General features: G+C 53.5%; 1 protein-coding gene across 7 annotated transcripts in view; it reads left to right on the top strand.

The window, feature by feature from the left end:
- Window positions 1-1,444: 1,444 nt before the first annotated feature.
- TCOF1 (treacle ribosome biogenesis factor 1) overlaps window positions 1,445-26,989 on the top strand; it is a 38,062-nt gene continuing 12,517 nt past the window's right edge. For 5 of the 7 annotated variants that reach the window (XM_086720011.1, XM_086720277.1, XM_086674442.1 and 2 more), the window contains exons 1-18: window positions 1,445-1,612; window positions 3,960-4,015; window positions 7,048-7,187; window positions 9,205-9,278; window positions 10,028-10,214; window positions 10,820-10,893; window positions 12,418-12,648; window positions 13,885-14,097; window positions 14,315-14,548; window positions 14,731-14,895; window positions 15,050-15,232; window positions 15,393-15,644; window positions 15,735-15,932; window positions 21,396-21,533; window positions 21,729-21,914; window positions 21,992-22,198; window positions 22,359-22,499; window positions 24,945-25,055. In XM_086720011.1, coding sequence (XP_086576137.1) covers window positions 1,505-1,612; window positions 3,960-4,015; window positions 7,048-7,187; window positions 9,205-9,278; window positions 10,028-10,214; window positions 10,820-10,893; window positions 12,418-12,648; window positions 13,885-14,097; window positions 14,315-14,548; window positions 14,731-14,895; window positions 15,050-15,232; window positions 15,393-15,644; window positions 15,735-15,932; window positions 21,396-21,533; window positions 21,729-21,914; window positions 21,992-22,198; window positions 22,359-22,499; window positions 24,945-25,055 — 2,898 coding nt within the window. In that variant the 5' untranslated portion in view covers window positions 1,445-1,504. The remainder of the gene's footprint in view (window positions 1,613-3,959; window positions 4,016-7,047; window positions 7,188-9,204; window positions 9,279-10,027; window positions 10,215-10,819; window positions 10,894-12,417; window positions 12,649-13,884; window positions 14,098-14,314; window positions 14,549-14,730; window positions 14,896-15,049; window positions 15,233-15,392; window positions 15,645-15,734; window positions 15,933-21,395; window positions 21,534-21,728; window positions 21,915-21,991; window positions 22,199-22,358; window positions 22,500-24,944; window positions 25,056-26,989) is intronic. The other 2 variants (XM_086675019.1, XM_086676723.1) reach the window with 2 other exon arrangements.

Genomic DNA, 26,989 nt, shown 5'->3' on the forward strand with positions numbered 1-26,989 from the left:
TCCTCCCCCTTTCTCACTCACTGCATTCAGTCACCTAGCCCTGGCCCTGGTTCTTCCCAGAGCAGCAGTAACCCTAGGAGGTCCAGTTATGTGTTTATGTGCATCCTAAAACTGGAAGGAAAATGTTACGTCTGTACACATTCAAAATTTTCTACAGCAGGGTGCCTGGGTGGCTCAGTCCGTTGAGCATCAGACTTGATTTCAGCTCAGGTCATGATCCCTGGGTCGTGGATCGAGCCCTGCATCGGGCTCTGTGCTGAGTATGGAGTCTGTTTAGGATTCTCTCTCTCTCCTTCTGCCCCTCTGAAAAAAAAAAAAAGGGAAAAAATATTTTTAATTCTCTACAGCAAAGTCTAGGTGGTTCATGCTGTCTCCAGTTTCTCAATGGGTTCATGAAGTTAAAAAGAACTGATGCAAATATTCCCCAGCCTACTTCATCCTCTCCCTGCCAACCTCTCCTCAACAAGTACAACAACCTTACATCTAGTTTTTGTTCTCCACGCATCCATCTCTGCATTTTGATGACAGCAATCTTTTAAAAACACAAACCCAGGTCACCCTCCTACATAAAACCGGAGATTCTCTATCACCCTTGGAACAAAGTGCAGGCTCTGCTGGGCAGGAGAGGGTGCTGTAGGGCCTATTTCTTCCCCCAACTACAGCCCACCAGCACAGACTGGGTTCTATGTTTGGGCTTCCCAGCCTATACCGGGTGGTTTCTCCTGTCTGTATACAGGCACTGCCCTCTACCTGGAATGCCAGTCCTGTCTTCTGCAGAATCAGAAATTCCTATTGAATCTTTAAGCCTCAAGCTAGATATCTCTTTGGGGTTAGGTGCCCCTCCTCCCTGCGTCCATAGGCTGTGCCTATCCCTGACAATGCGCTCAAGGCATTGAACCATAGTTGCTTGGTTACCGACTCTCCTCCTTTTGAGCTTTGAGGGCAGCCACCATTTCTTAGTCATCTTTTTATCCCTCCATTCTAGGTGAACACTAGCCTAAGGTATGGTGCTCAAAAACGGTTTATGCAGTGAATGAATAATTATAAGTAGTCATGGGCCCTAAAAAAAAATCTGTGAAATGAATAAGAGTGGGTAACTAGAAGTTCGGGACCAGAGAGAGATGCAGATTTTAGATGTTCAGAGATGGGTAAGACCCTATCGCACCCGTCAGAGCTAACATGGAAGACAAATGCCTGCAGTGAACGAGTCTGGACGAGGTAAGGGGGAATCATTCATCTCAAGGCTGGGAGGAGGGTCTAGGTCTCAACACGCCCTCCTCCCGCCAATGGGAGGCCTCGTAACCCTCCAAGCCTCCGCCCCTTTCACCCGCTTGGGGCGGGGCCGGCCACTCCAGGAGATAAGACTACACTTCCCGGCGCGCCTCGCGGCCAGGGCGAACGAGGAGCCGGAAGTGGGCCGCGCGAGGTCTAAGGGCACGAGGGAAGTGGCGGGCGGGGACTCAGGGGGGCGTGCAGGTGAGCCGACTGGCAGGGGTTTGCCGGCATGGCTGAGGCCAGGAAGCGGCGGGAGCTTCTTCCCCTGATCTACCAGCATCTGCTACAGGCGGGCTACGTGCGCGCGGCGCGGGAAGTGAAGGAGCAGAGTGGCCAGGTGAGCGTGCGCGGGCCGTGTGCGAGGGCCGCGTGCTAGATCTGGAGAGGTGCTGCCTGCGCCCCCTCCCGTGGCGGCCTGGCGTGCGCCCAGAACCGGACTCTGCGGTGGCCCGGGAAGCGACCAGGGGTACCGAAGGAGCCGCAGCCTCTGCACACTTCGGCTCCCTGTCGCTCTGGGCCTCAGTTTCCCGAGCTGTGTAGTGGGCGGGCCGGGATGGGAGATCCGACGCGGAGGGCTTTGTAATTCCCGCGCCCCTTACCTCCACCCCTTCCTGGTAGCGGCGGTTTAAAGTTTCCGAAGTCTCTGGCCACGTGGCTCCGCGGGCCGGGAAGGTTGCTGAGAGCCTGAGGGGTGGATTGCGACCAGCCCCCAGGGGAGGGTGAGGAGGCGAAAGAGGGAACCGAGGCGAAGGGGCTTGTGGCCCCTTAGTTGAGCTGAAGCTCGGGCCCTTATCCGTCCCGTATGGAGTCGGGCAGCTTTGGGATTCGAGCTTGTGGTGGAGTCATTGCACACTTCATTCATTCTTTTCAGCAAGTCCTGAACTAGCGCTCAGGGTGCTGATGATAGAGTGTTGAGCACAGTCCCCCGGCCCTACTAGAGTTTACGGTCTAAATCCAGTAGGGGAGGTAGACATAAAGAATCGCAAAAGTAACTGTACACTTAACACATTAAGTGCCAAGAATGAGAGGCGTAGGGCGATAAGACAGGGATGGCAAGTTAGTTGCCTGGGTCAGGGACACCCAGGACAGCTTTCCTGAGGAAATGGATGTTGATTTGAGACCTGAGAGAAGAGAGGTGGATATTCAGGCAGAGGGGCACATGCCCTGTGGTGGGAGGAAACTCGTTGCATTTGTACTGGCCTCTGGAAATTCCATCGTGGCTGAAGGGTGGAGTACAGGGTGACGGGGGCGCTGGCTGGAGCCCCACGGTAGTCTGGTCTTCATCTGAAGAACAGTGGTAAGCCACTGGAGAGTTTTAAATCGGTAAGGTGGATATTGACCTGATTAGTCAGCCCTCTGGCTGTGGTGTAGGCTCTGGTCGTGATGCTTGTTCCCAGGATCTGCATAGTCTAAAGGGTGATGGGCCCTAAGACATGATCCAAGCTTTTCCCAACCCTCTCCGGACCTTGACTGCCTTGGGCAAGAAACATTACCCGTCTTCATTGGGGCATTTGCCGAGGCAAAAGTATCCTGTCCTCATGGAGCTTACATCACAGCAGGGGCAGACAGATGACAAATCTTTAAAAACAAAAACAAAAAAAACTAAAGATACCGTGTGTCAGGTGATCATATGAGCCATAAAAATAAGGCAGGCAAGGAGGATAAGGAATGTCAGGGTTCAGTTATAAATAGGGTGATCAGGAAGCCCCACTGAGAAGGTGACATTTGGGCAGAGACCTGAAGGAAGTGAGGGAGTGAGCTGTGTGGTTAGCAGGAGAGAGCATTCTAGACAGAATAGCAAGCCTGGATGGGGCCGGTGGCCTGACACATTTGAGGGACAGTGAGGAGGCCAGAGTGCCTGGGGCAGAGCAGGGTAAAACGGACTATTGGAGTCTGTTATCAGCTCATGTGCTGGGCACTGACTAGAATATCTTGTTCAGGCCCGACAGCACCCTGGGTGCTGCTCTTATCCCTGTGTTAGAAAGAAGGAGCCTGAAGTGTGAAGAGGTGAAGAGATGAGCTCAGCCAGTTAACACAGGAGCTCTGCCTGATTCCAGATGTACCCTCTTGGCCACTCTGCCCACGTCCCTGACACTGCTGTCACCTTACGTTGCTTTACTCAACCTCCCTGGGGCGCTTGACACCCTCGGTTCTTGACATTTGCAGAGTGGGCCATCTGGCCTCGGCCCCAAAGGGCTGGATTCCACCCGCTTCCCTCTGCATCTGTCAAGGGACTGGCCCCGTTTGGTTTAGTCTCTTCCCAGCGGATGAGTGGACTGCGGTCATGCCACCTGGACGCCTTGGATGTCTGGGCTGTGGTTCGTACTGCCCTGGGACGATTGACCCACCTGACCTTTAAAAGACTTTAGAAAGGTCAGGGGTAGAAAAAGCCCTGTCTTGTGGCCTCTGAGCGTGGTGGGTGTCAGGGAGCTGGATAATGCTAGCCTGGCACATTCCAACTCCAGGTTCTCAAAGGTACCCCTCACTAATGTGTTGTCTTAAAAGGTCTTGGCTGGAAGGACTTGCCCTGCTTGTCTCTGGAAGGTTTGAGCGGCACTGACGGGGCCAAGCAGACATATTTCCCTGAGCAAAAAGTCTCCCATGAGGCTGTGGAGAGTTGGCCCCAAAGAGGACCCTTATTGTGCCGGGGGGTTAATTGCTGCTTTCTCTTTACTTCTCTGCAGAAAAGTTTCCTGGCTCAGCCTGTAACCCTTCTGGACATCTATACTCACTGGCAACAGTAAGTCCGACGGGGCCTCAAGAGTGGAGTAGGGACAGCCCAAGCTGTCAGCTTGAAATAAGCTAGGATGCTAATCTGGTCTGCAGTCTGCCTCCATAGCCCAGTGTGGACACCAGTGTTGCCCCCAGGAAGCCAGGTCGCACACGGGGGGTGCCCGATAGGGAGAAAGGACGTTGGGAGCCGTAATCAGTGCTCTTAAGGACCAGAGCTTCTCGGCCGCTTGTTACTCATCCAGTCAACAAACACGTATTGAGTACCTACCTCCTAAATGCTGGGTCCTGCCCTAAGTATGGAGACACTGTCATGAGTGAGACAGACATGGTTCCTTCTTTCCTGGAGCTGATATTGGAGTCAGGGAGGTAGGCATGCCTCAACGAATGAAAGAAAGAAATGTAAAATTAAAATGATGGTAAAGCTTATGAAGAGGACTTGGTGCCAAAACCAGGTTAGCCTAGCCTCATTTAGGGGTTTAAGGAAGGTTTCCCTGTGGTGACCTTTGATTTGAGAGCTGCGGGGAGCGGGGAGTAAACCAGTGAGTAGTAGGTCTCATGAGGCAGGAGTTCACCTGGCATTGAGAACTGTGGGTGCCGAAGCCTATAGCTGCAGCCACAGGACGGGTAAGGCCGGGCAGTTGGTGGGGCCCACCTCACTCCGGATCTGAACGTCTGTGGTGAGGAGCTGTGTCTTTGCCCCAAGAGCAGCGGGAGCCCCGAAAGGGGGGAGTAGAGAGCAGCGAGGTCACTGCAGGACAGCTTGGCTAGTCGGGGTGTGGACACCATCATCCAGGCAACAGCTTGTGGCGCTTAGACAGGAATAATGGGGTAGACAGTCAGCCGATTCCAGGAATATTAGGGGGTGAGACTGGGAGCTGGGGATGGTCTAGAGGGGCAGTCTCGTTGACTCCCAGGTGCCTGGCTTGTGCACCTGCATGGAAGGTGGGCCTGAGTGTGGAGCTGGGAAGCGAATGCAATTGGAGGGAAAGATTTCAAGGACCTGTTGAGTGCGAAATGTCAGAAACGTGCAGAAAGAAGGAAGGGGTGATAATCCAAGGGCATATCAACAAAGGAATGGTTTGGGAGGGAGGGAAGGGATAATCATTGTCTCCACAAAGTGGCCTGACCCACAGTCAACCAGGGAAGTGAAGGGCCTGCAATCATGCCCCATGGGGAATGATTGGAAAATACTGAGTTGTCCAGGGTGGAAAAGAGCAAAGGGGCAGGTGATGTGTCTGCACATCTTTGAGGACAAAGGGAGTGGGGCGTTCTCTGGGGCTCTGCGAGGCTGAAGTAGGACCCATATGTACCGTTTTAGGGAGACAGGTTTCAATTTCTGAATAGAAGCACTTGGTCATCAGAGCTGTCCAGAAATGAGATAGGCTATGATTCCCTATCATCAGAGGTGTGTAAGGAAAGGCAAGAATGTGTGGAAGAGATCGCAGCTTCCAGTGGAGAGCTAAGGTCTTTGAAAGTCCTGTCAGCTCTCAGTTCTTGGCTTTCCTCTGCTGCTAAGGTAAGGTCAGAGCATAGGGCCCACCCTGCACTTCCTCTCCATCACTGCCTCCAACTTGCCCAGGTGTCTGGGTATGACAGCACTTCCTTCCTTAGAGAAATGCCTCAGTGAGCCCTTCCTTGTCACTGGCCCCTTCTGTGGGTGAGGGGTACTAACAAGAACGAGGACCTCACACCCACCAGAGGTGGCCTCGCCTGATGGTTCCCAGCAAAGTTCAAACCCAACAACTAGCTGTGTGAGCTTGGGCAGACTTGGCTTCCTTGAGTCTGTATGTTCATCTTTATCTGTAAAATATAATAATAGTAAATCAGGGGGCATCTGGGTGGCTCAGTCAGTCAGGCATCTGACTTTGGATCTCATCTCAGGTCTTGATTCTGAAGTTTAAAGGTCGTGAGTTCAAGCCTAGTGTTGGGTTTTGCGCTGGACTTGAAGCCTATTTAAAAACATAAGTAAATAAAATAAAATAAAATGGTAGTAAATCAGGTGCTAAACCTGACCATCAGAGGCATTTGTCCCGTAGGTATTTATTGAGCAGCTACTATGCATCAGAACTGTTCTTGATATATCTGGAAACAACCAGAGAGAAATCCCTGCCCTTGTGAAACATTCTGTTGGGAGGAGGGAGAGCGGCAGAATGAATTGATAAGTGTAATAAATGAAACCTGTTTTTCAGGGGGGATTCCCAACAAGTGGCCTTCCTGGGAACAAGGGACCCACATCCCAAACTTTGGTAGAGCATGTCTATCCCAGCTGGAGAACATGGGACATAGACAGTGATTCCCTTGGGATGGGAGGGTGAGGTCACAGGAGCTGGTACTTGAAAGTTCCAGGGACTGAGCCATCTGGGTGCTTGTCCTGCCGATGCCCAAAACTTACTCTTTGACCCTGAGCAAGTCACTGAGTCGTTCATTTTTTGAGATGTGTGCTATGTGCTGAAGATACTTAACGAGCTAGCAGAGGTTCCTGCCAGCCCCTCCCCCCGCCCCGGGTTTGACCTTGTAGTGAGGGAGTCAGGCAGGAAGTAAGTAGAATAACAGGAGAGAGAAAAGTGCTCTGAAGAAAATGAAACAGGATGACAGAGCGGAGAATGTCAGGGGGAGGGGAATCATGATCAGGGAGGGGCTTTGAAAGAAGCTGTATTGGAGCTGAGGCCTAAGGGACAAGAAGGAGCAGGGCTTCCAGAAAGAGGGCACGATAGGTGCTCTAAGTTCTGGAGGAGGGAGAACCCAGATGATTCTATGAACAGCCCGCAGGTGCTGGCACATACCAGTCAGTGATGGTTAGCTGCTGTGACTATGCAATGTCACCAGCCCTTACTGATTATTTTGGAGACTAATAGTTGTAAAACCAGTGTATGAAATGGGTGAAAAGGCAGAATACAAGTGTATCTACGCTGTTTTCAAACTCTGTGCGCATTTCCTGGCAGGGGTTGGGGGTGGGGGGCGGGGGGTGTCTTTCTTGTCAAATCTCCTGGCCTTGCCCTTGTCACCTGGTTGGTACATCCAGTCACCCTTGTCCTGCAGGACGTCAGAGGTTGGCCAGAAGCGGAAGGCAGAGGAAGATGCAGCGCTGCAGGCTAAGAAGACCCGTGTGTCCGACCCCATTAGCAGCTCAGAGAGCTCAGAAGAGGAGGAGGAGGCAGAGGCCGGGACCGCCAAAGCCAGTACGAGTCCCGCGCCCCGGGGGAGCCTCGGTCATTGGTGTTAGTGGGAGCTCAGCCCAGGGCCCTGCAGCTCTGGGGAACAGGCTTTTGGATATTGGGTTGTTCCAGGGGAGAGTCCACCTCCAGGTTCCCCTCCAGCGGGCCCTGGGAAGACCAGGACCTTCTAGAGAGAAGGCTGGAGGGCCCCACATATCTACTGCGGTATTTATTTGAACCCTTTCTCGTGGCAGACGTTGTGTCCGAGGTACTGGGAATCCAGTGGTGAACAAAAACTTAGCTGGGCCCTTACAGCCTAATTTGGGGTACAACAGCTACATTTTTACAAGCCCCCAGGTGATTCTGACAGGTGGAAAGAAGCCTGCGTTTGTAGAAAAACTGCTGGAAATATTGCAGAGAGGGCAGTTGGCAGGCACCTTTTCTGCGTCACCTGTGGCTGCTGGGGGAGCGGCTGGCTTTCCTCTTGTTTTGGACGTGTGCAGGTTAGCCCTGGAAGGCTGTCCCGGGCACTCTGGTTTCCGAGCATTGGCAGGGTTGACCCCGTGAGGCCTTCACAGCCCCTTCTCCCCAAGTCCTCCCGACAGTTTGTGTTTTAACCAACAGACTTTTGACTCCACAGAGGAATCATCCTTTTTCTCTGCAAGGTTATTAGCTTTTGCTTACATAGAAGGTGATTTCTTGATTCTTAAATGTATTTTCTGATTGTAAAGGAAATACAGGATTCATTATGGATATGCAAATTACTTGTTAAAAAGGCAGGAAAAAAGAATTACCCACGTTCTTGCCACCTACGATTTGGCAAATTATTCTTCCATTTATTTTTCCTGAGCATGTTTTTAAAAATATTCAAGATCATATTAAATACATATCTTATATCTTCATCTTTTAAAATCATAAATGCAAAACAAGTCCACTTTGAACTATATGTAAGCATATGGAAGAAAAATGAGAGGTTTTCTATTCTACCCTGGATGGGTCCCTTTCACCCCCTGAATGCATCCTGGTGGGTAGCTTTAAAACTGTCCCCTGCGCATCTAGTCATACAGATAGCCGTGCATACGTGCGTGTCCACACCAACGCACTATGTAAAAGCAAAAATTGTTCAATTTCATACTGACTGTTATTTGATCTTAATGGATTTTTATCTCATGAATTTTTTCTATGATAAGGGAATCGTTGCAAGAAACACGCTGAAATGTTTCTGGGCAACATGATACGATGTCTGGCATTTTTTTTTTCAGAATAGTACTTGATGGGGAAGGGTACTGGAGAGGCCGGTTGACATCACACAGGCCACAAGCTGGTAATGGTTGGGACTGTGTGGTTCGCTGTACTTCCTCTCTACTTACAGATGTGTCTAAAAAAGAGAGGGAGATGGAGTTAAATGCCAGGAAGAGAGTCAGACCATGCCATTCATCTCAGCAGTGTCCCATGTCACAGCATACCCTAGAAATCTTACCCTGTCTGACATTTGGGGAGACAAGTTTCCTGCTGGAAGATCACCCAGAATCTGTAGGTCTCAACATCTCACCAGTTCCCGGTCTCATAGTTCAGCTCCTTTTCCCAGTACAAACTGTTGAAATCCCGAGCAGCTTTCTCTGTGGACCAGGGGCTGGCTGCCTGACTGCTGCCGCTGTCCTGCTGAGTGACTCTCGGGGCCGCAGCGTGGTAGCCTGTGGGGATGGCCCACCCTGAATTCATGTGGTGCCTTCGAGGGGGTCTGCAGCGGCACTGTGGGCCAGCGCTTCCTTTTCTGGGGTCTTCAGTGTCTCGTGCCATCAGGGAGTTGGGGCTCCATGGGGGATGCACACCCGTGGCTTTTGTGTTGCCCCGCTCTCCCGCTCCTGGTGGATGTGGCTCGTGCACCCCAGAGCTCTTTCCCACAAGTCTGGGCTCAGTCTCAGATGCTCAGGCACAGCCATACCAATTGAATCGTTAGGTGAGCTGAAACCTGTTGGCTGTTCTTAAATGAGAAAAAAAAGCTCATCTGGTTCACGCAGCGGGTGTCTGTGTCTTGCAGCCCCAAGACTGGCGCCCACCAACTCCTCGGTTCCGGGGGCAGTTGTGCCATCAGGCACGAAAGAAAAAGCCAGGGTGAGTAGGACCACCTCCAAGCTGTCGTCCTTTGGGAGTTACGTGCCCTGTAGGGGGACAGTCCCCTGTGTCAGAGAAGGATAGGGTTGTGAGCAGTTACCCAACCTGGATTCAGTTCTGGGCCTTTATCACCAGCTGTGTGATCCTGGTGACTCCTTTACCTCTCTGGGCCTCAGTTTCCTTTTCTGTAAAATGGAGGTGATGCCCCACTGCTTTGGGCCGCTGGGCACATCATGCACCTGTAACAATTTCTTTCCTCCTTCATCCGTGCATTCACCTGTTCAGCCAATGGCCTGTTACTGATCCAGTTACTTTCCAGGGACCGTGGGAGGCAGTGGGGGCACCACAGTGAGTAAGACGCCTGTGGGTCTGAAAGCTGGAAAACCATTTTCTAGACTGCAGCTCCTGAGAAGGTAGAATACCGTTGCTGGTAGTCCACAAAGCAGCGTCACAGACGTGTAAAGCACACGTCCCTGAGATACCTGGAGCGCCAACTACAGCATGAGGTAGTGAGGACGGCCGCAGCAGGCTGCCAGTTATCGCTTAGCCAGTAACTCCTGGGTCCCAAGAGCTGTAATTTGGTTTTCTCCGTGCCTCTGTGAGGGGAGGTACCGTTCTCAGCCCCATCTTAAAGGTGAAGAAACAGACCAAGGGAGGTAATCTGTCCGAACTCCTACGCCTGGGAAGCGGTCTGTGCTGGTCATTCACCAGGCCACACCCAGCGTGTCTGTCACCCCCGTCCTTTGTAGGCAAAGACCAAGAAGGCCGGCAAGGTGGTGAACTCCACACCGCATCCTGCGGCTGGGAAGGCGGTGGCCCACCTTCTGTCTGGGAGGTCACCTAAGAAGTCAGCAGGGCCTTCAGCGAGTACCATCCTGGCCTCAGAAACTGAGGAGGAGGGCAGTGTCCAGGCCCCCAGAACCACGGCCAAGCCTGGTGAGCTTCCCCAACTTGTAGACGCCAAGCCCCCTGAGTTTGGGCTGGGGAGGCAGGCCCGGCACTGCTTTGTCAAGCTCTGGGACATTCTGGAATTTAGAGGTCTGTCTCCATGGCAGTAAGGTCCCATGGCGCCCCAATAAGGGAGGGTCTGCTGCAGGGACATGTCAGGCTTTGCTAAGAGAGTTTGAGCAGCCCAGGTGATGGTGGAGCATTTTCTGGTTTATTGCTCTCAGCTGGGTACAGGGCCCACTGCGGAGGCTGAGGCTAAACCGAGGCCTGGGTTCGCTCCAGTTTCTCGTGTGAAATAGGCGTTTGCCCTGCCTGCCTCAGTGTGATGATGGAAGGAGATGCCCGGACTAGCAGACGGTGGCTTGTGTGTGGTAGGACCTAGCATGAGCCTTCCCGGGGTCACAGAGGTGTGGGCAACACAAGCCTACGAGTGGCACGTGCCTCAGCTGTGGGGCTTCAAGGTAGGTGGGGCTGAAGGTCCGCACTCGGGAAGCGAGCACAGGCACCTGCGTCTCATTTCCTTGCCTGGCAGAGAGCCGGGGAGGGGAGTCCGGAAGGGCAGGCCCTCAGTCCTCTCCTGCTTCGTCCCCCAGGAATGGCATCGGCCAGCCAGGCTGACAGCTCCAGTGAGGAGACCTCCACCTCGAGCGATGAGACATATGTGGAGGTAATTGCCACCCGTCCTCAGGAGCTGCCTCTGCAAACCTCTAACCCTCCCAGGGGCCTGGCCGGGGCTTCGCACACCAGCGGGGCCAAATCAACCGAGCAAGTGTTTCAGGGTGACCGGGAGCTGGGAAGGCTGAGGCCTGGGGAGCAGAGCCAGATGCTGTCGTCACACCGCAGGTGTGAAAAAGGTCTAGGGTTGTGGGGGAGAGACGCCGTCCAGCCTGTGAGACCAGGGAAGGCTTCCTGGGAGGGGTGGCACTGGAGCAGGGCCTTGACGCACAGGGGATTCTCCAGGAAGGGATGTGGGGGCAGGGTTCAAGCAGAAAGAGCTGCATGAGCCCAGGGGCAGGCGGGTGGCCGTCCTGCGGTGTGGTCCGGGTGAGTTGGGCGAGGCTGCTGAGTGGTTCTGGGTGGATGCCAGGCCTGGGCGCTTGGTCAGAGACGGTCAGGTCTTGGTCTGTGGCCTCATCTCTGCTCTGAACTGTGACCCGGAAGTCCTTCCTTATTGTGCAGCCGGGCCTTGGGAATCTAGTGGCAGCACGAGGTGCATGATTGCTGCTGCTATGGAGACGTGGGAGGTGGGGGGGTCCCTCAGAAGTCTGACCGCAGTGCTCATGGTTACTATAAAGGGAGAATGTAGAGAGCCCTGAGGGGCCCTAACAAGAATGTGAATGATGGGAAAGTGCCTTAATTAAGAGGAGATCAGAGGTAGGCAGGGGCTACATCCCTGGGGTGCCTGGAGTACTTCTCACCTCCTGCCTCACCCAGTAACCTGTGAAGGTGGAGACCTTCCTCCCATCTACCCAAGGCCTCTTCTCTTCCCACGTCCATCCCCACTTTCAGGCGCTGGGTACAGCCATAAGAGCACCCAGGCTCCCGTTCCTACTTGGCCCCGGGAAACCAGCAGCCAAACACACAGCCTTGGGGGGCCAGAGGCCAGCACAGGGCCCTGGCAGCAGCGAGGAGTTTGCGATTGAGGAGATGGCTGCCCCAGAAACCCAGGGTCAGGTGAAATCTACCTGATGACAGATGTGGAGGTAGGGCACTGCCTGCCTTAGGAACGTCAGAATTTTAGAAGTCTAAGAAAGAGCCCATGGAGGAAAGGAATGTGCCCAGGGTACCTCGGCAAGACTGGCATTCAGATCCTGGCCTCCCAGCCCCTGGGAAGGCCGTCATGATCGGATACCCCTGTAGTTGAAGGGGCAGATAGGGTGGGCCTTCTGGTTGAGAGAGGCTGCCCCTGTGTGCCAGGCAGCAGGGGAGCATAGTGGATGGGAGTTCTGCCCCCAGGGCGACACAGACATGGGTTCTAGTCGTGACTTTGCCCTTAGTATTGGTCTTGAGTGACTTAACCTCCCTGAGCTTCTTGTCCCTCTCTGGAAAATGGGTGTAAAGATAGCATGTGACTCAGAGTTCTTTGAGAATTGGATGATGTTAGGAAAGGGGATTGTAAACCATGAAGTCTCTCATAGCCCTCAGAGGCAAAGATTATTATTTCTTCTCTAATTGCATCCTCTTGTTCCAGGTGAAACCTTCAGTAAAACCACCCCAGGTCAAAACCTCACCAGCCCCTGCCAAGGACTCCCTAGGGAGAGGGGCAGCCCCAACCCCTGGGAAGGCAGGGGATGTGACACCCCAAGTCAGAGGAGGTGCCCTGACCCTAGCCAGCAAGGCCAAGAAGCCAGAGGAGGACTCGGAGAGCAGTGAGGAGTCGTCTGAGAGTGAGGAGGGGGCCCCTTTGGAGCCGCCCCACCAGGTGAGTCCTGGGGGCAGACCACTCCTCGGCGTCCTCAGGTCCCCCGGAGGCTGCCGAATGGCTATATAAGGAGCACCTGGTCTCCTCTGCCAGCTAAGACTGACCTTGGGGTTTGGGGAGCAGGTGGTGGGGGTATGAAAATGAAGGACAAGGGCAGCTGGGCTTGTCAGTCCCCTATGGAAATTGCCTTCTTGTGTGAACCGCAGCCTGGAAGAGCTACTTCCCACAGGGTGGCCTTGCACCCTCCTCTCTGTCAGCAACTCCCCTTTACCTCAGTTTCCCTGTCTCGAGAATGGGATATGGCCAGCCGGTCCTATTGTGAAGGGACTTAAGTTTTAATTGCCTAGTCCTCTGGCTTCTTCGGCCAAATCATGGCTTCTTAGCTAACAGGAATCTTTACCTTCCATCTGCCGGGACCCACTCCTCTGGGCTGGGTGGCCAAGACTCTGGGTGCATCTGAAGGGAAAGCAGAGGGGCTGGGAAGCTGTTGGAGTCGGAGAGCCAGGAGGAGGAAGCATCAGACAGTGGTGGTAAAAGGCCCCGAAGCTGGCCCGGTGAGGCCCAGGAGTGGAGGTCCCAGCCCAGGGCCGGATGGTAAAGGAGAGATACAATAAGTAAAATAAAGTTCATCTTGCTGGGTGGTAATGAGGAAGGTAAGGGGGCAGGGGGCGGGCTGTAGGAATGGTCATTAAAACAGCGGCTTAGGGAAGGCCTTACAGAGACGTTGCGGGCCTGAAGGAGCAGGGCGGGGGTGTGTGCCACGTGGACATCTGGACAACGGTCGTTCTGCTGGGGAGCACGGCAAGTGCCCGGGCCCTGATGTGGCAGTGGGAGAGAGAATTGTGACCCGGAGTACAGTGGTCGACCACGCCAGCCGTGGAGCCTGTGCTCTCAGGGCTCGCCCGCTGACGGGAGCCCAGCCGAGGGAGCCTCTCTCTGATGCCTGTGTGTGGGTGACTCCGGGAGCGATGCAGGGGTGTCGGGGAGAACTGCCACGAGGAACTGGTGTGTATCTCGGACCTAGAGGAGGAGGCAGCGGTGGCCAAGTGAGCTGGGCAAGGCTGCGAAGGCCCCGGGAGTGAGAGAGAAGCTGTCGGGCTGGGCCTGAGCCCCGGTCCAGGTGGAGAGTGAGAAGCACAGGGGGCTCTCGTGAGCCCCAGCTAAGGCCTAGGCTTCGTCCTGATGGCACACTGGAGGGTGAGGAGGGCAACAAAACCTCCCTTTGTCTCTTACTAGGCAAAGGCCTCGGAGAAAATTGTCCAGACCAGGGCCGCCTCGGGCCCCATTAAGGGGACCCCTGGGAAAGGGGCCACCCCAGCACCCCCTGGGAGGACAGGGCCTGCAGCTGCCCGGGCCAAGTCAGGGAAGCCAGAGGAGGATTCAGAGAGTAGCAGTGAGGAGGAGTCTGACAGCGAGGAGGAGCCGCCAGCTGCCAAGACGCCACTTCAGGTGAGGCCTGGGGAGGGAGAGTCCATGAAGCCGTGCCCCTCCGCAGGAGGCCTTCTGAGGACCGGTTCCACTCTCTGTCTGCCAGGGCCCTAGACACGCTTGGAGCCCTACCCCTTCTCCCCTGCGGTGTGCGTGGCGTCCTTTGCCCTGTCCGGCCTCTTGTGTCTCCTCACGTCCACCCTTGTGCTCCCTCCCGATTCTGCTTGTCTCCCTCCAGGTGAAGCCTTCAGGGAAGACCCCCCAGGTCAAAGCTGCCGCAGCCTCTGCCAAGGAGTCCCCTAGGAAAGGGGCCCCTCCAGTGCCCCCTGGCAAGGCAGGGCCTACAGCTGCCCAGGTGCAGGTGGGGAAGGGGAAGGGGAAGGGGGAAGAAGACCCAGAGAGCAGCACTGAGGAGTCCGACAGCGAGGGGGAGGCGCCAGCAGCCGTGCCCCTAGCCACGAGCCCTGTTCAGGTGAGGCTACAGGACGCCCCGCAACGGTGCGGTCTGCCCGGTTCTGGAGAGCCTGTCTGTCGGCTTGTCCTCCCCTTCCACACCTTGGGTCCCGTGCCCTGCATTTGCTCTCCTCACCTGGTCTTCCCTCACGGCTAGTCTCCTGTGGGCTCCTGCCCTGATCCTGTCTTTTGCTACTCCAGGCAAAGCCCTTGGGGCAAAACTCCCAGGTCAGAGCAGCCTCCGGTCCCGTGAAGGGGCCCCCTCAGAAGGCAGGGCCTGCAGCCACCCAAGCAGGGAAGCAGGAGGAGGACTCAGGGAGCAGCAGCGAGGAGGAGTCAGACAGCGAGGGGGAGGCGCCGGCCCAGGTGAGGCTCCTGCCTGTAAGTTTCTTCCTTCCCCCTCAGTGTCAGGAGCCCCCACACCCACACGCTGACTCTGTTTGCCCTCTTGGTTTCTGGTGTCTCTGCACACAGCCATACTTTGTGCTCCCTCCCCTGATCTGTGTGTCACTCTCTGCAGGCAAAGTCCTCGGGGAAGATCATCCAGGTCACAGCTGCCTCACGTCCTGCCACGGGGCCCCCTCAGAAGGCAGGGCCTGCAGCCACCCAGGGCAAGGCCGAAAAGTGCAAGGACGAGTCAGAGAGCAGTGAGGAGGAGTCAGACAGTGAAGAGGAGGCGCCTGCAGCCGTGGCTCCAGCCCAGGTGGGCCCGGGAGGGGCTGCCCCACGGCCTGACCTGAGCCACTGGCACCCGTCGGCTCCCCGGGGAGCTGTGGGGAGGCATGGCGGCGGGGCTCCACCCCAGAACAGATGGGGGCTCTGAGCTCAGGCTCCTTCTTTAGCTTCTGACTTCTTCCTCTCAGGCAAAACCAGCTATGAAAACACCCCAGACCCAGGACCCTCCAAAGAAGGGCACCCCCGTTACCCCTGCACCTGCCAAGGTTCCCCCGGTGCGAGTGGGCACGCCAGCCCCTTGGAAGGCAGAAGCTGCATCCTCTCCAGCCTGCGCCTCATCCCCAGCTCTGGCCAGGGGCGCCCAGAGGCCCGAGGCCTCTTCAAGCAGTGAGGAGTCGGAGAGTGAGGAGGAGACCACTCCTGCCCCACCAGCAGGACAGGTGAGGCCAAGTTGGTCTGGCAGATTCGGGGCTAGTCCTCTCGTCGCCCTTTGACCTCCTGAGATATGTGTCTCGTCCTTGTAATTCCAGGCAAAGTCTGCGGGTAAAAGCGTCCCGGTGAAAGCTGCCTCTGCACCCACCAAGGGGTCCTCGGGCCAAGGGGCTGTCCCAGTACCCGCTGGGAAGGCAGGGCCTGCAATGGCCCCGGCTAAAGCTGAGGTGCAGGAAGATTCAGAGAGCAGTGAGGAGGAATCAGACAGTGAGGAGGTGACTGCAGCCCCAGCCCAGGTGAGGCCTGGGAAGAGCCAGCCCATCCCGCCCACACCAGGGCCCGGGGCAGGGCTGAGGAGGGGCTTTTCTGGGCTGGGCTTGCCCCTGGCTGTGCAGAAGCCTCGAGGGCAGCCTCAACTCAGCCTGGTTCCCCACTTTTCACTCGGTCTCCTCCCCTGTCAGAGGTGTAGTCTCCCCCGTGGCCTTCTCAGCTCCCATTGAGACTCCTTATGCCACCCGCAAGCTCTGTGGAGCGCTCCTCTGCCTGGTGCTGCCCTGTCTCCCTCAGGGAGTTCCCAGTCTAGGTGGGGGCGTGGATGTGCACACAGGCTAGTCCAGCATAATGTGATAAGGTGGAAAATAGATCACGTACCTGGGTTACAGCACTGCAGGTGGTAGCGTCTCGGGGTTTCCCCAGAGGGAAGGCCTCCTGGAGGAAGTGGCATTGGAATTGTAGGCTTGAAAGATCTGGCCAGGGGAAATGCAGTGTTCCAGGCAAAGAAGCCTGGCCTGAGGGAGCTGCCCCGAGCAGAGCGTTTTGGTGGGATCACTGGGGGAAATGATGCAGTGGCAGACAGAGCAGGGGGCTTGGAGCCAGACTGCCTGGGTTCAAGTCCTGGCCCCATTTCCTACCAATTGATTCCTACCTATCAGGGCCTTTATTGACTCTTCTGTAAATTGGAAATTAGCTGTCACAGGGTTGAGAATTTAATGAGATCTCACGTACCGTACCCAGCAAGGGCCCTGTGCACACAGCAAGCTCACTCCTCTGCCTCCCTGAGGGTGGGCCAGGCTGATGGGGAACAGAATCAGGAGTCCCCTCCCAGCCTGGAAGAGTTGAGCTGGGAAAAGTGAAGATGGCTCACACCTCATGCTCACCCATGGTTTATTTGTAATTGTCGCTCTTTTTTCCCCCCCAATAACCACTCACAAATTAGTCATTTCTATTTTCCCTGTACCAGAGCACGTGTTTTCTATGGGATTTTCTTTTGTCCCCCTCTCACAGTTGCCTTGTGGGACCCAGGGTCCTGTGATTCCCCTGTGATTTGACAGGTGCGTGTGGGCCCTGTTGGAGTCCCAGCCCAGCAGCTCTTGTCCCGTTTCCACGCTGCAGACACATTCCAGACCAACACCTGAAAAGTTTCACTGTGCCCATCGCCTAAGTATTTGTCTCCCCATCTGAACCTCCCACCAATACCATTAGATAGGTGTTCATTTGCTTTCGTTTCTGGAGGAGGAAATTAGAGCTTAGAAGAGTTGTTTGCTGACCAGCTTCAGCTCAGCAAGCCAATGAGGGTCAGCTGGGCCTGCGCCCCAGCGTGCCCGCCTCAGAAGCCTTTGCCTTTTATGCTTCCTCCTGCTACATTTTGGCCCAAACTTTTCCAACCACAGACATGATTATGTTGTGGGGCCTTACTTCCTCCCAAGGTGCAAAACAAAGCGGCTAATCCCTCTCTAGGGGCCCAGCCTTCTAGCCTGGTGCCCTGTCAGGAGATGGTGCCTTGCCTAATTTCAAGAGGCCTGAATTGCCCCCACTGAGACCGGCGGGTCTGATGGGAATCTTGTCTGGAGGATAAGGCTCATTAAGCCCCTGTTACGGGGTTAGGAGGATTAAATGAAATAATACTTGTGTGGCCTCACTCTCAAAATGCTGTCTGTACATACTAAGTGGGTTCCACACTGTTCAGTGTAGCTGGGGTCAGAAGTGAGACACGTAGTCGCTGGTCTGCTCAGAGACCTCACCCAGCTCAAAGGAAACCATCTATGTGAGAGCTGAGGTTCAAAATAACGTAACAAAGACAGGATTGGTTCTGGAACACCAGATGTGCCAAAGACCAAGGAAGGAGGTGATTCTCGGTTGAAATGCTATAGGAAGAGAGCCTTTGTGTGAGAAGGGTGGGAGAGCTGGTCAGTCAGAGTGTGAGGAATGGCTGCGTGAGTGGTAGAGTGCCTTTGGAGTCTGACCTTGCCTTGTATGTTGATCTTCCGTCCTGTGATGACGTTACATTTGCTTATCAATTTTCATGGCTTTTATAGATTCCCTAGGGTTTTTTTATATACAGATCTTGTTGTCTGAATAAGGACAGCTTCACTTTTTCCTCTTCAATCTAGATGGCTTTTATTTCTTTTTCTTGTCTTACTGCACTGGCTAGAACCTCCAGTACAATGGTGAATAGCAGTAGTGAGAGCAGACACCTTTGCCTTGTTTTTAATTTAGGGCACAGCACTCAGTCTTTCACTGTTTAATAGGATGTCAGCTATAAATTTTTCAAAGATTCCCTTTATCAGGATGAGAAAGTTCTTTTCTTTTTCTTTTTTTTAAAGATTTTATCTTTAAGTAATCTCTACACCCTCATGGGGCTCGAATCCATAACCCCGAGGTCAAGAGTCACATGTTCTACTGACCAAGCCAGCCAGGTGCCCCAAGCTCTTTTCTATTCCTAGTTTGTTGAGAGTTTTTATTAGTTGAATTTTTGTCAAATGCTTTTTTCTGGTGAAGTGATCTTACTGGTTTTTTCCTTTGTTCTATTAATGCAGTGTGTTACGCTTAGTTGGTTTTCAGGTGTTAAATCAACCTTTTGTTTTTGTGATAAATCCCACTTGGTCATGGTGTATACTCCTTTTTCTTGCCGGATTTGGTTTGCTCATCATTTGTTAAGGGTTTCTGTCTTTATATCCGTAAGGAATACTAGTCTGTAAATTTCATGTGATGTCTTAGCCTGGCTTTGGTATCGCCCTGATAACTGGCCTCAGAAAGTAAGTTGGGTGGTATTCTCTCCTTTGTTTTCTGAGGGTTTATGTTGGATTGGTATTATTTCTTCCTTAGTAGAATTCACCAATACAGCCATCTGGGCCTGTATTTTTTGTGTGTGGAAGATTTTTTGGTTTTTTAGTGTTTATTTTTGGGAGAGAGCATGCAAGCAGGGAAGAGGGGCAGAGAGAGCTGGAGACAGAGGATCCAAAGCCGGATCTTCGGTAACAGCAGCGAGCCCAGTGTGGGGCTCAAACTCAAGAACTGTGAGATCATGACCTGAGCCGAAGTTGGACGCTTAACCAACCGAGTCACCCAGGTGCCCTGAAGATTTTTAATTACTGAATCAATTTTGAAAATTGACTATCGGTCTATTCAGGTTTTCTTTCTTCTTGAGTCAGTTCTATTTTGTACCTTTTAGTGATTTTGTGCACAGTTAATAATTTCTGCCTTTCTAGAAACTTGTGTGTTTTCATCTCCATTGTCTAATTTGGTGGCATAAATTTGTTCATAATATTCCCTATAATTCTTTTTAATTTCCATAGCGTCTATAGTGATGTCCTGCCTTCTTCCTAATTTTCGGTAATTTGTGTTTTCTATTTCTTGGTCAGCCTAGCTAAAGACTTACCAATTTTGTTGTTCTTTTCAAAGAAACAACTTATGGTTCCATTGATTTATTTTGTGGTTTTTATTTCGTTAATTTCCACTCATATATATATATATATATATATATATGTGTGTGTATATATATATATGTATATATATGTACATGTATATGTATATTTTAAGAGAAAGTGGGGGGCAGGAGGGGCAGAGGGAGGAGAGAATCTTAAGAAGGCTCCATGCCCAGCAAGGAGGAGCCCGATACAGGCTTAATCTCACAACTGTGAGATCATGACTTGAGCTGAAATCGAGAGCTGGAGACTTAACCTCATCTGCTTTGATCTTTATTTTTATTACTCCTTCTTTTGGGTTTGATTTGCTCTTTCTTTCTAGCTTCTTAAGATGTGCATTTATTTTTGAGAGTGCACAAGCGAGAGAAGGACAGAGAGAGGGACAGAGGATCTGAAGCAGGCTCTGTGCTGACAGCAGCGAGCCCGATGTGGGGCTTGAACTCAGAAACCGTGAGTGAGATCATGACCTGAGCCAAAGTCGGAAGCTCAACCTACTGAGCCACCCAGGCACCCCAAGGTGGAATCTTTAATTGTTTATTGTAGCTCTTGTTTTTCTTTTCTCTTTTTCTTACTTTTTTAAAATTTATTTACGTATTTATTTTGAGAGAGCGCGCACAAGAGGGTGGGGGGGCTGGTTAGGGAGAGAAAATCCTAAGCAGGCTAGTGGAACACACACATACCACCCCCCCACTCCCCACTGACATCATGAAGCCCTACACCCTACTCAGGACCCATCTCACAAAATGTGAGATCATGACCTCAGCAGAAAAAAGCAGTTGGAGGCCACCCGGCTCCTTCTCCTTTTTTTCTAATGTAAGTGTTTAATGCAGTGAATTTCCCTGTAAGGACTGCATTAACTTTATCCCATGAATTTTGAAATGTTGGGTTTTTTATTATTCTTTGACCCATGGGTTATTTAGAAGTGAGTTAACTTCCAAATATCTGGGACTATGCAGATTACTTTTTGAGGTTGATTTCTAATTTAATCCCATTGTGGCAGGAGAACATATTTGGTATGATTTCAGCCCTTTTAAGTTCACTGAGACTTGTTAGGTCAACTTTGTCCTGGTGTCTTTTGTTTTCTTAAATGTAGGTAAACACATTACTCCCCTCAGGATGACTTTTTGGTGCTGATGAGCACCTTGACCTTTATCAGACACAGTCTGTGCTCTAGAGGGTTTTCTTTCTTGAAGTCCTGATTCTTAATTTCACTTGGTCTTGTGTGGATGAGGGAAGCTGGGCTGTGGGGGATGTCACTGATTAGGTGGCCTCTCTGAATGAGGCAGGGGCCTAGACAGGCTGTCAAATTCCTCATTCTACTTTACATCAGCAGGCTTTGCTTTCATACTCTTATCAACAATCTCACAGTCAGAGATTTTATTCTTTGTTGCTCTCATCTCTCTAGTCTGTGTTTGCTTGGATACCCCAACAGGCTTTTGGGGGATCACCTGGATAGCCGCTAAGATTAGGTGAAATGGAAGAAACAACAGTGGTTTTCTATCTTGTTCTGCCATGCTGAGTGTCGGCTCCCTCCTCATAGACTAAGATGGCTGCTTGAGCTCCAGCTGTTACCTCAGCATTTCTTCCAGTTGGGAGGAAGAAGACACATGTTTTTTTGCATGTGTAAGGACGTCGAATCGTGTACTCAACTTCCATTCTGTTAGCCAGAAGTTAAATTCATGGCTGCCCAGCTGAAAAGGGGCCTGGAAAACACCTGTGCTCTGGGTAGGCTTGTACTTAGCTAACATTAAGAAAAGTGCTCACGATAATAAGTTTACAGGAGTGCTTATTATGTGCCAGGCACCATGTTAAACATTATGAATCTGTCATTTAATCCTCATAATAACCCTGTGGGTGGGCCTTGTTATGACCTCCATTTTACAGAGGGGGAAACTGAGGCCCAGTGAGGTCAATGATTTGCCCAGCTTCACACAGCCATTAAATGGAGGAACAAGAATCCAAGTTCGGGCCTCTGACTCCAGAATCCGTGTTCTTGGCTAACCACCCTGCTGCACCTCACCTTGTCCGTTCTGTCATCCCTGTTTCTCCTTCCAGGTGAAGACCTCAGCGAAAACCCCACAGACCAAAGCCAACCCAGCTTCCACCAGAACAGCTTCAGCCAAAGGGGCAGCGTCTGCTCCCGGAAAAGTGGCCACTGCAGCAGCTCAAGCCAAACAGGAGTCCCCGGCCAAGGCAAGGGGGACCAGAAGCCCCGGGAGGTGCCAGAGGTCGGGTGGAGAGGAGGACCAAGCAGTTGCCTCCTCCTGGACAAGGGCCCTGCGCGGGCAGAAGGGACTTCCATACGGTCACATCGTGGGTGGGGCTTAATCGAAGTGGAACCCTGTTGTCGACTTCCTTCCCCAATACACTTACCTCTTCACGATTCAGGTAAAGCCAACAGCAAGAACCCCCCAGAGCAATGCTGTCTCAGTGAGGGGCCAGGGGTCTGTGGCAGCTCTGGGGAAAGCAGTGGCCACGGCAGCCAAGGCCCAGCCGGGGCCAGTCGGGGGCCCACAGGAGGGCTCAGAGAGCAGCGAAGAGGAGTCAGACAGTGACGGGGGAGCCCCTGCTCAGGTGAGGCCCGGGGAGGACCGAGAGCAGCCCCGTGCTGTCCCTTTCACTCCCTCCCCTGACTGTTTCTCTCATTCCAGGCGAAGCCCTCGGGGAAGACCCCCCAGGTCAGAACTGCCTCAGCCCCTGGCAAGGGGTTCACCAGGAAAGGGGCTGCAGCAGTCTCCCCCGGGAAGTCAGGAGCCGTGGCCACCCAGGCCAGGAAGCCAGAGGAGGACTCGGAGAGCAGCAGTGAGGAGGAGTCTGACAGTGAGGAGGAGGAGGCGGCGGTGGTGGCACCAGCCCAGGTGAGGCCTAACGAGGAGGTGGCTGCCACGCGGGGCCTCTGAGCCACCGCCACCCACTCCTCTCTCAGAACTTGGGTTCGGGGCCAGGTGAGGAACGAAGACCAGATCTAGGCTGCGACTCCCGGATCCTTATCCCACCTGCTGTCTTCCATGTCTCTAGGTGAAACCTGCTGTAAACCACCCCCAGAGCAAGGCCTCCCTGACGAAAGGTGTCGCAGGCACTCCTAAATCTACCAAGGCTCCCCCAGCACGAGTGGACACACCGGCCCCACAGAAGCCTAGGCCAATGACTCCTGCCAAGGTAAACGAGGCCAAGAATCCAGAGATGTCACAGGGAGTCTTGAGGAGGCTTGGACTGGGAGGCAGGTACCATGCGTCCCCTGGGGAGCTGGAGGGAGACCCGTCCCTCACCTGGGCCCTCATGTAGGCGTGTACATCTCTCCACGGAGAGCTCATCTGGTGTGAAGCCTGGGGAGTGGAGAGAGGGAGGGAATGAGGAACCAACTTTTTTTTCCGGACGGTCTTCCTTCTGTTTGCAGAATGCAGCAGGAGCAGCTGTGTCCTGTAGAAGTCCAGGGGGGACAAACTCCAGGACTTCTCGGGTTCAGACATGTGCTGGAAATGATGTACATAGGCCTGGTGGTCAACATCGAGCCTCGGTGTCAGGAGAGACCGTAGCGGGTGGTGGCAGCCAGGGCAAACTGGAGAGCTCTTGCCCCATCTAGAAACACGGTCCTTGTCAGCTCCAGCAGCCAGTTGTGACCTTGTAGAAATGTACCCTTCGGGTGGCCAGATCTTCGTGTTGTTTTTTTGTTTTTTTGTTCTTAATGTATGTTTATTTTTGAGAGAGACGGAGACAGAAGGCGAGTGGGTTGGGCAGAGACAGAGGGAGACACAGAATCCAAAGCAGGTTCCAGGCTCTGACCTGTCAGCACAGAGCCTGATGCGGGGCTCGAACTCATGACCATGAGATCATGACCTGAGCCAAAGTCAGATGCTCAACCGACTGTGCCACCCAGCTGCCCCCAGATCTTCATTTCTTAAGGGGAATCGCTGTGCCAGGCTGAGCCCCATCCCCTCTTAGATTCCTGTTTTCTTCACATGTAAAACAAGTACCAAGAAGTCTGTTGAGCACTCCTAGCACTGACTTCTGCCTTCAATGCATGAGACCAACTACGAGTGCCCTGTCTTGCTGGTAGACATAGAGGGATAAAAGATGTTGGCCCTGCCCTCAGTGGGACTTGTAGTCAGTAGGGCAAGATGAAGTGGCTGTATTATTGAGGAATATTCTGGTAGTGCTCTGTCCGATGGAACTGGGAGAACAGGGCTCTGAGAGGCCCAAAGAGATGATTGAGCAGAACTTGAAGGAAGGAAGACCAGGGGTTCACCAGACAAAAAAGTGGAGCTAGGCACTCTGGGGCCCGAGGGCAGGGGTTGCCAAGGGGAAAGGATGTGAAGTCAGGTGTGTTCCACAAAGGCCAGCCATCCTGTAGGCAATACTCACTTCTAGTTGCTCGTTACCAGTACCATTTTGGGGGGGCCTCAGTGCCAGACTAAGACACAAGGGTCCCGGCCGTGTTTAGACATGCAGTATTTTGGTGTGTTTTTGTTTTTTAAGTTTCAAGTGGTTTCCTGTATCAGGACATCTGAATCTTCAGGAGAAAACCTAACTGCAAGAGCTTAAAGGGGATTGGCCATCTCCTAGTTTTGGGTACAACGTTTTGGGGTAACGCTGCTCTAAAGGTGGTCCATTCAGCTCGGCATCATTGGTAACCTCGATTTCTTATGCTCTACCTGCCTCATTGTCGGGGCAGGGCTGCAGCACCTCCAGAAAAGCTAGGAAGTCCCCCAGCTGACCTCCTTACCCCTTATCTCCTTGTCCAGATCTAGGACATGTACTTCCCCTGACCAAAAAAAAAAAAAAAAAACCAACCCCAAACTGCTCATTGGCAAGGGTCTTGTGGTTCTGTGATTGGCTGGGAGAAAGGGCCACCCTCCTCAGAGCCTGGTGGGGGGCAGAGAGACTACCAGAGCAGAGTTGGGGTTCTGTTAGCAAGGAACACATGGGGGCATGGCAGTTGCAGCATGGGTTGTAGCTGACCCATTTAAAGATTAGGAAGTGACACCATTTTCGGGATCTTCTAGTGTCTCTTGAGAAATTGGATTCGGGCAACCTAAGTGGCTCAGCCACTTTGGTGCTGGGCTGAGTAGTGAAGAGGGGCCTCTGCCCTGCCCTGGGCTCCCCTGAGCTGGTTTCCCCCGGTGCCTGCTCCTCTGGCCCCCCGACAGCAGCTTCTGCCCAGCCAGCCTTCCTCGTGCATGCCTGGCCTGGCAGGAGGGGATGGCAGCCTTGGGCCACCTCCAGCTGGCTCCTGCCTTTCCCTGGGGGTGTTACAGCCAGATGTGAGCTGTGCTGGGGCCGCTGGCTCACCTCTGCAACCTCATCCTGGGCTGCTCTGTCCTCATTCAGACGCCTGGCCAACAGCACTCCAGCCCTCAGCTGTTAGTGGGTCTGACTCGCGCGTCCCTTTCAAGAGTACACTCGGGAAGGGGTGTTCGCAGAGTGGAAGCCTGTGTTTCCACTGGCTATGGGGCAGGCCAAGCCGGCAGCTGTCTTCCTGTGCCTGTAGTAAGGGGCCGTGCTGCCTTCCGTGGACAGCCAGCGTGTGTGAGGGTCATTGCTCACTGGCTGTGGTCCCCCTCAGCTAACACCTTCTCTCCCCTACCCGTCTGCTTGTCCCCTCAGAAGGAGAGTGACTCCAAAACTGCCAGAAGCAAGACCCTGGCCCCAGCACGTCCAGAGAAGAATGCCAGAGGGTCCTCGGAGAGCAGTGGCGAGGAGCTCCCAGCCAGCCAGGTAGGCCCTGCCTTCTCTTTGAGACACTGCAGACTCAGAGCAGGGCAGTGGGCCTCGGGTGGGTGGAGTGGGGGCGAGGGCAGCTCTTTGCCATTTAAATGGCACTTCACAATTTCCTGGACTCTTCCCTCTGTTTTGATACATCCATCTTCACAGTAACCCCTGGGAGGGGGGCAACAGAGCATCCTTGAACATTAGGCTTCAGAGCCAGTGTAGGTCAACACCAGCCCTCCCGGCCACCAGTTCCGTGACCACGGGCACATCTTAACCATTCTGAGGCCCAGACGTTTCCACTGAAGCAGGCAGAGTAACAGTCCCCCTCCTGCGTCTGTGCTCTGCTGTAGGAGGGCACGTGCTTTTGCCCATTTGCTGTGTCAGGAGTCAGAGCCCAGTGAGTTGAAGTCAATTCCCCAAATACCCGTGACCCATAAGAAGCCAAGGCGGAGGTAGACGCCGGCCCCCTGCCTCCTTGTATCTCTCTGTTTCGTGTGTGGCCCTGGGAGCCTTCCCCACGGGGTTTTTCTGAAGCCAGGGGGCAGACCGTGCTGGCGCACCTGTGGCACACGTTCACGTGCTCTGCTGCACCCCAAGCCCTCCCCAGCTGCACCCCTGAGGTTGGGACCAAGCCCCCCGGGTCTCCACAGCTTCCTAAGTCTACAAGACTGGTGTTCAGGCCTGTGTGAACCCCAGCCTTTCTAGCAATTTCTAAAATTGCCCTTTGTCCTCTAGCCCCAAGTGCCTAGAAGCTTCTGCCAGGTCCCCTCAGGGACGCAAGTCCTCCAGTTACCAGATGAGTGGGGTCTCCTTAACCGTCTCCCGCACATACCATACCATGTGCTGACCAGTCCATCAGCAAGTTCACATGTGCTTGCACACCCCGAGTGGTGGGGCACGGGGTTCACTGCCTTTCTCTTCTCAGTAGCAAGGATTATAGAAATCCTGACGAATGGCTACATCTGACGTTGTTGGTCACTTTGTGTGTGCCAAGCACTGTGCTAAACGCCATACGTCGTTATTCTGTGTAATTCCTACAACAGCCCTGTGAGGGTAGGTCCCTCTTTTATTCCCATTTTAAGGAGGAAGGAATGAGGCTCAGAGAAGTCGAGCGACCTACCCCAGCATCACACGGCCAGTGCCAAGTGGACAGACCTGGCATTTGAACCCAGGCCGTCCGTGCTCTGCCCGCTGCCCAGCACTGCCTCCCCACTCCTCTCCAGGGAAGGAGGAAGGCGGTTCAGCATTGCCCTCTAGCTCTCCATGGCACCCTTACGAGGCCGCCTTCTCTGTGCCTTCTCTGCTCCGGATCGGGACAGCTGGGAGGGAGGGGGCCGCCTCGCCCTTCTCTGCGGGGGCGGACTAACACAATTACAATGAACATCACGCTTAAACTGAACCATTTAATTGGTACGTTAGTCCTAAAGATTCTGGAGTCCCTGTTAAAAAAGAAGGACAAAAGTTGACATTTTGCGCGTTTCCCTAGGATTCAGGGAAGACGGCACAGCCTGGGGAAGCCGCAGCCTCCTCCTGACTGGGGGTTTTTAGCGCCTCTGTCCTCAGCGCGCTGTGATTATTATCATTATTATGCATTTGTCAAGCACTTCTCTATTGATAAGTTTCACTCTGTCTTTATTATTAGCCCATCAGTGGGGAAAAGGGATCGATGCCAGGGTAGTGGGCAGAGCCTCAGGCTGGGAGGCGGGGAGGGGATTGTGACTCCATTCCCAGGCTCCCTCACTGTGCCTCAGTCTCCCCACCTGCAGGGATGGGCTCCAGCCTCTTTCTCTGAGAGGAATTTCTGGGGGTGGTCTATGGCTCAGCCCTGTGGTGTTGGCATTGCTAACCCCAGGTCAGGGTCTGTGCTAGGTCTGGGGCAGGTACTGTATTAAGAAGACCTAAGCCCTGCCTTCAGAGTTTCAGGTGGAGTCAGAGAAAAA

Source organism: Puma concolor, chromosome A1 (genome assembly GCF_028749965.1).
Source record: "Puma concolor isolate L17-30 chromosome A1, mPumCon1.1.hap2, whole genome shotgun sequence".
Lineage (NCBI taxonomy): Eukaryota > Metazoa > Chordata > Mammalia > Carnivora > Felidae > Puma > Puma concolor.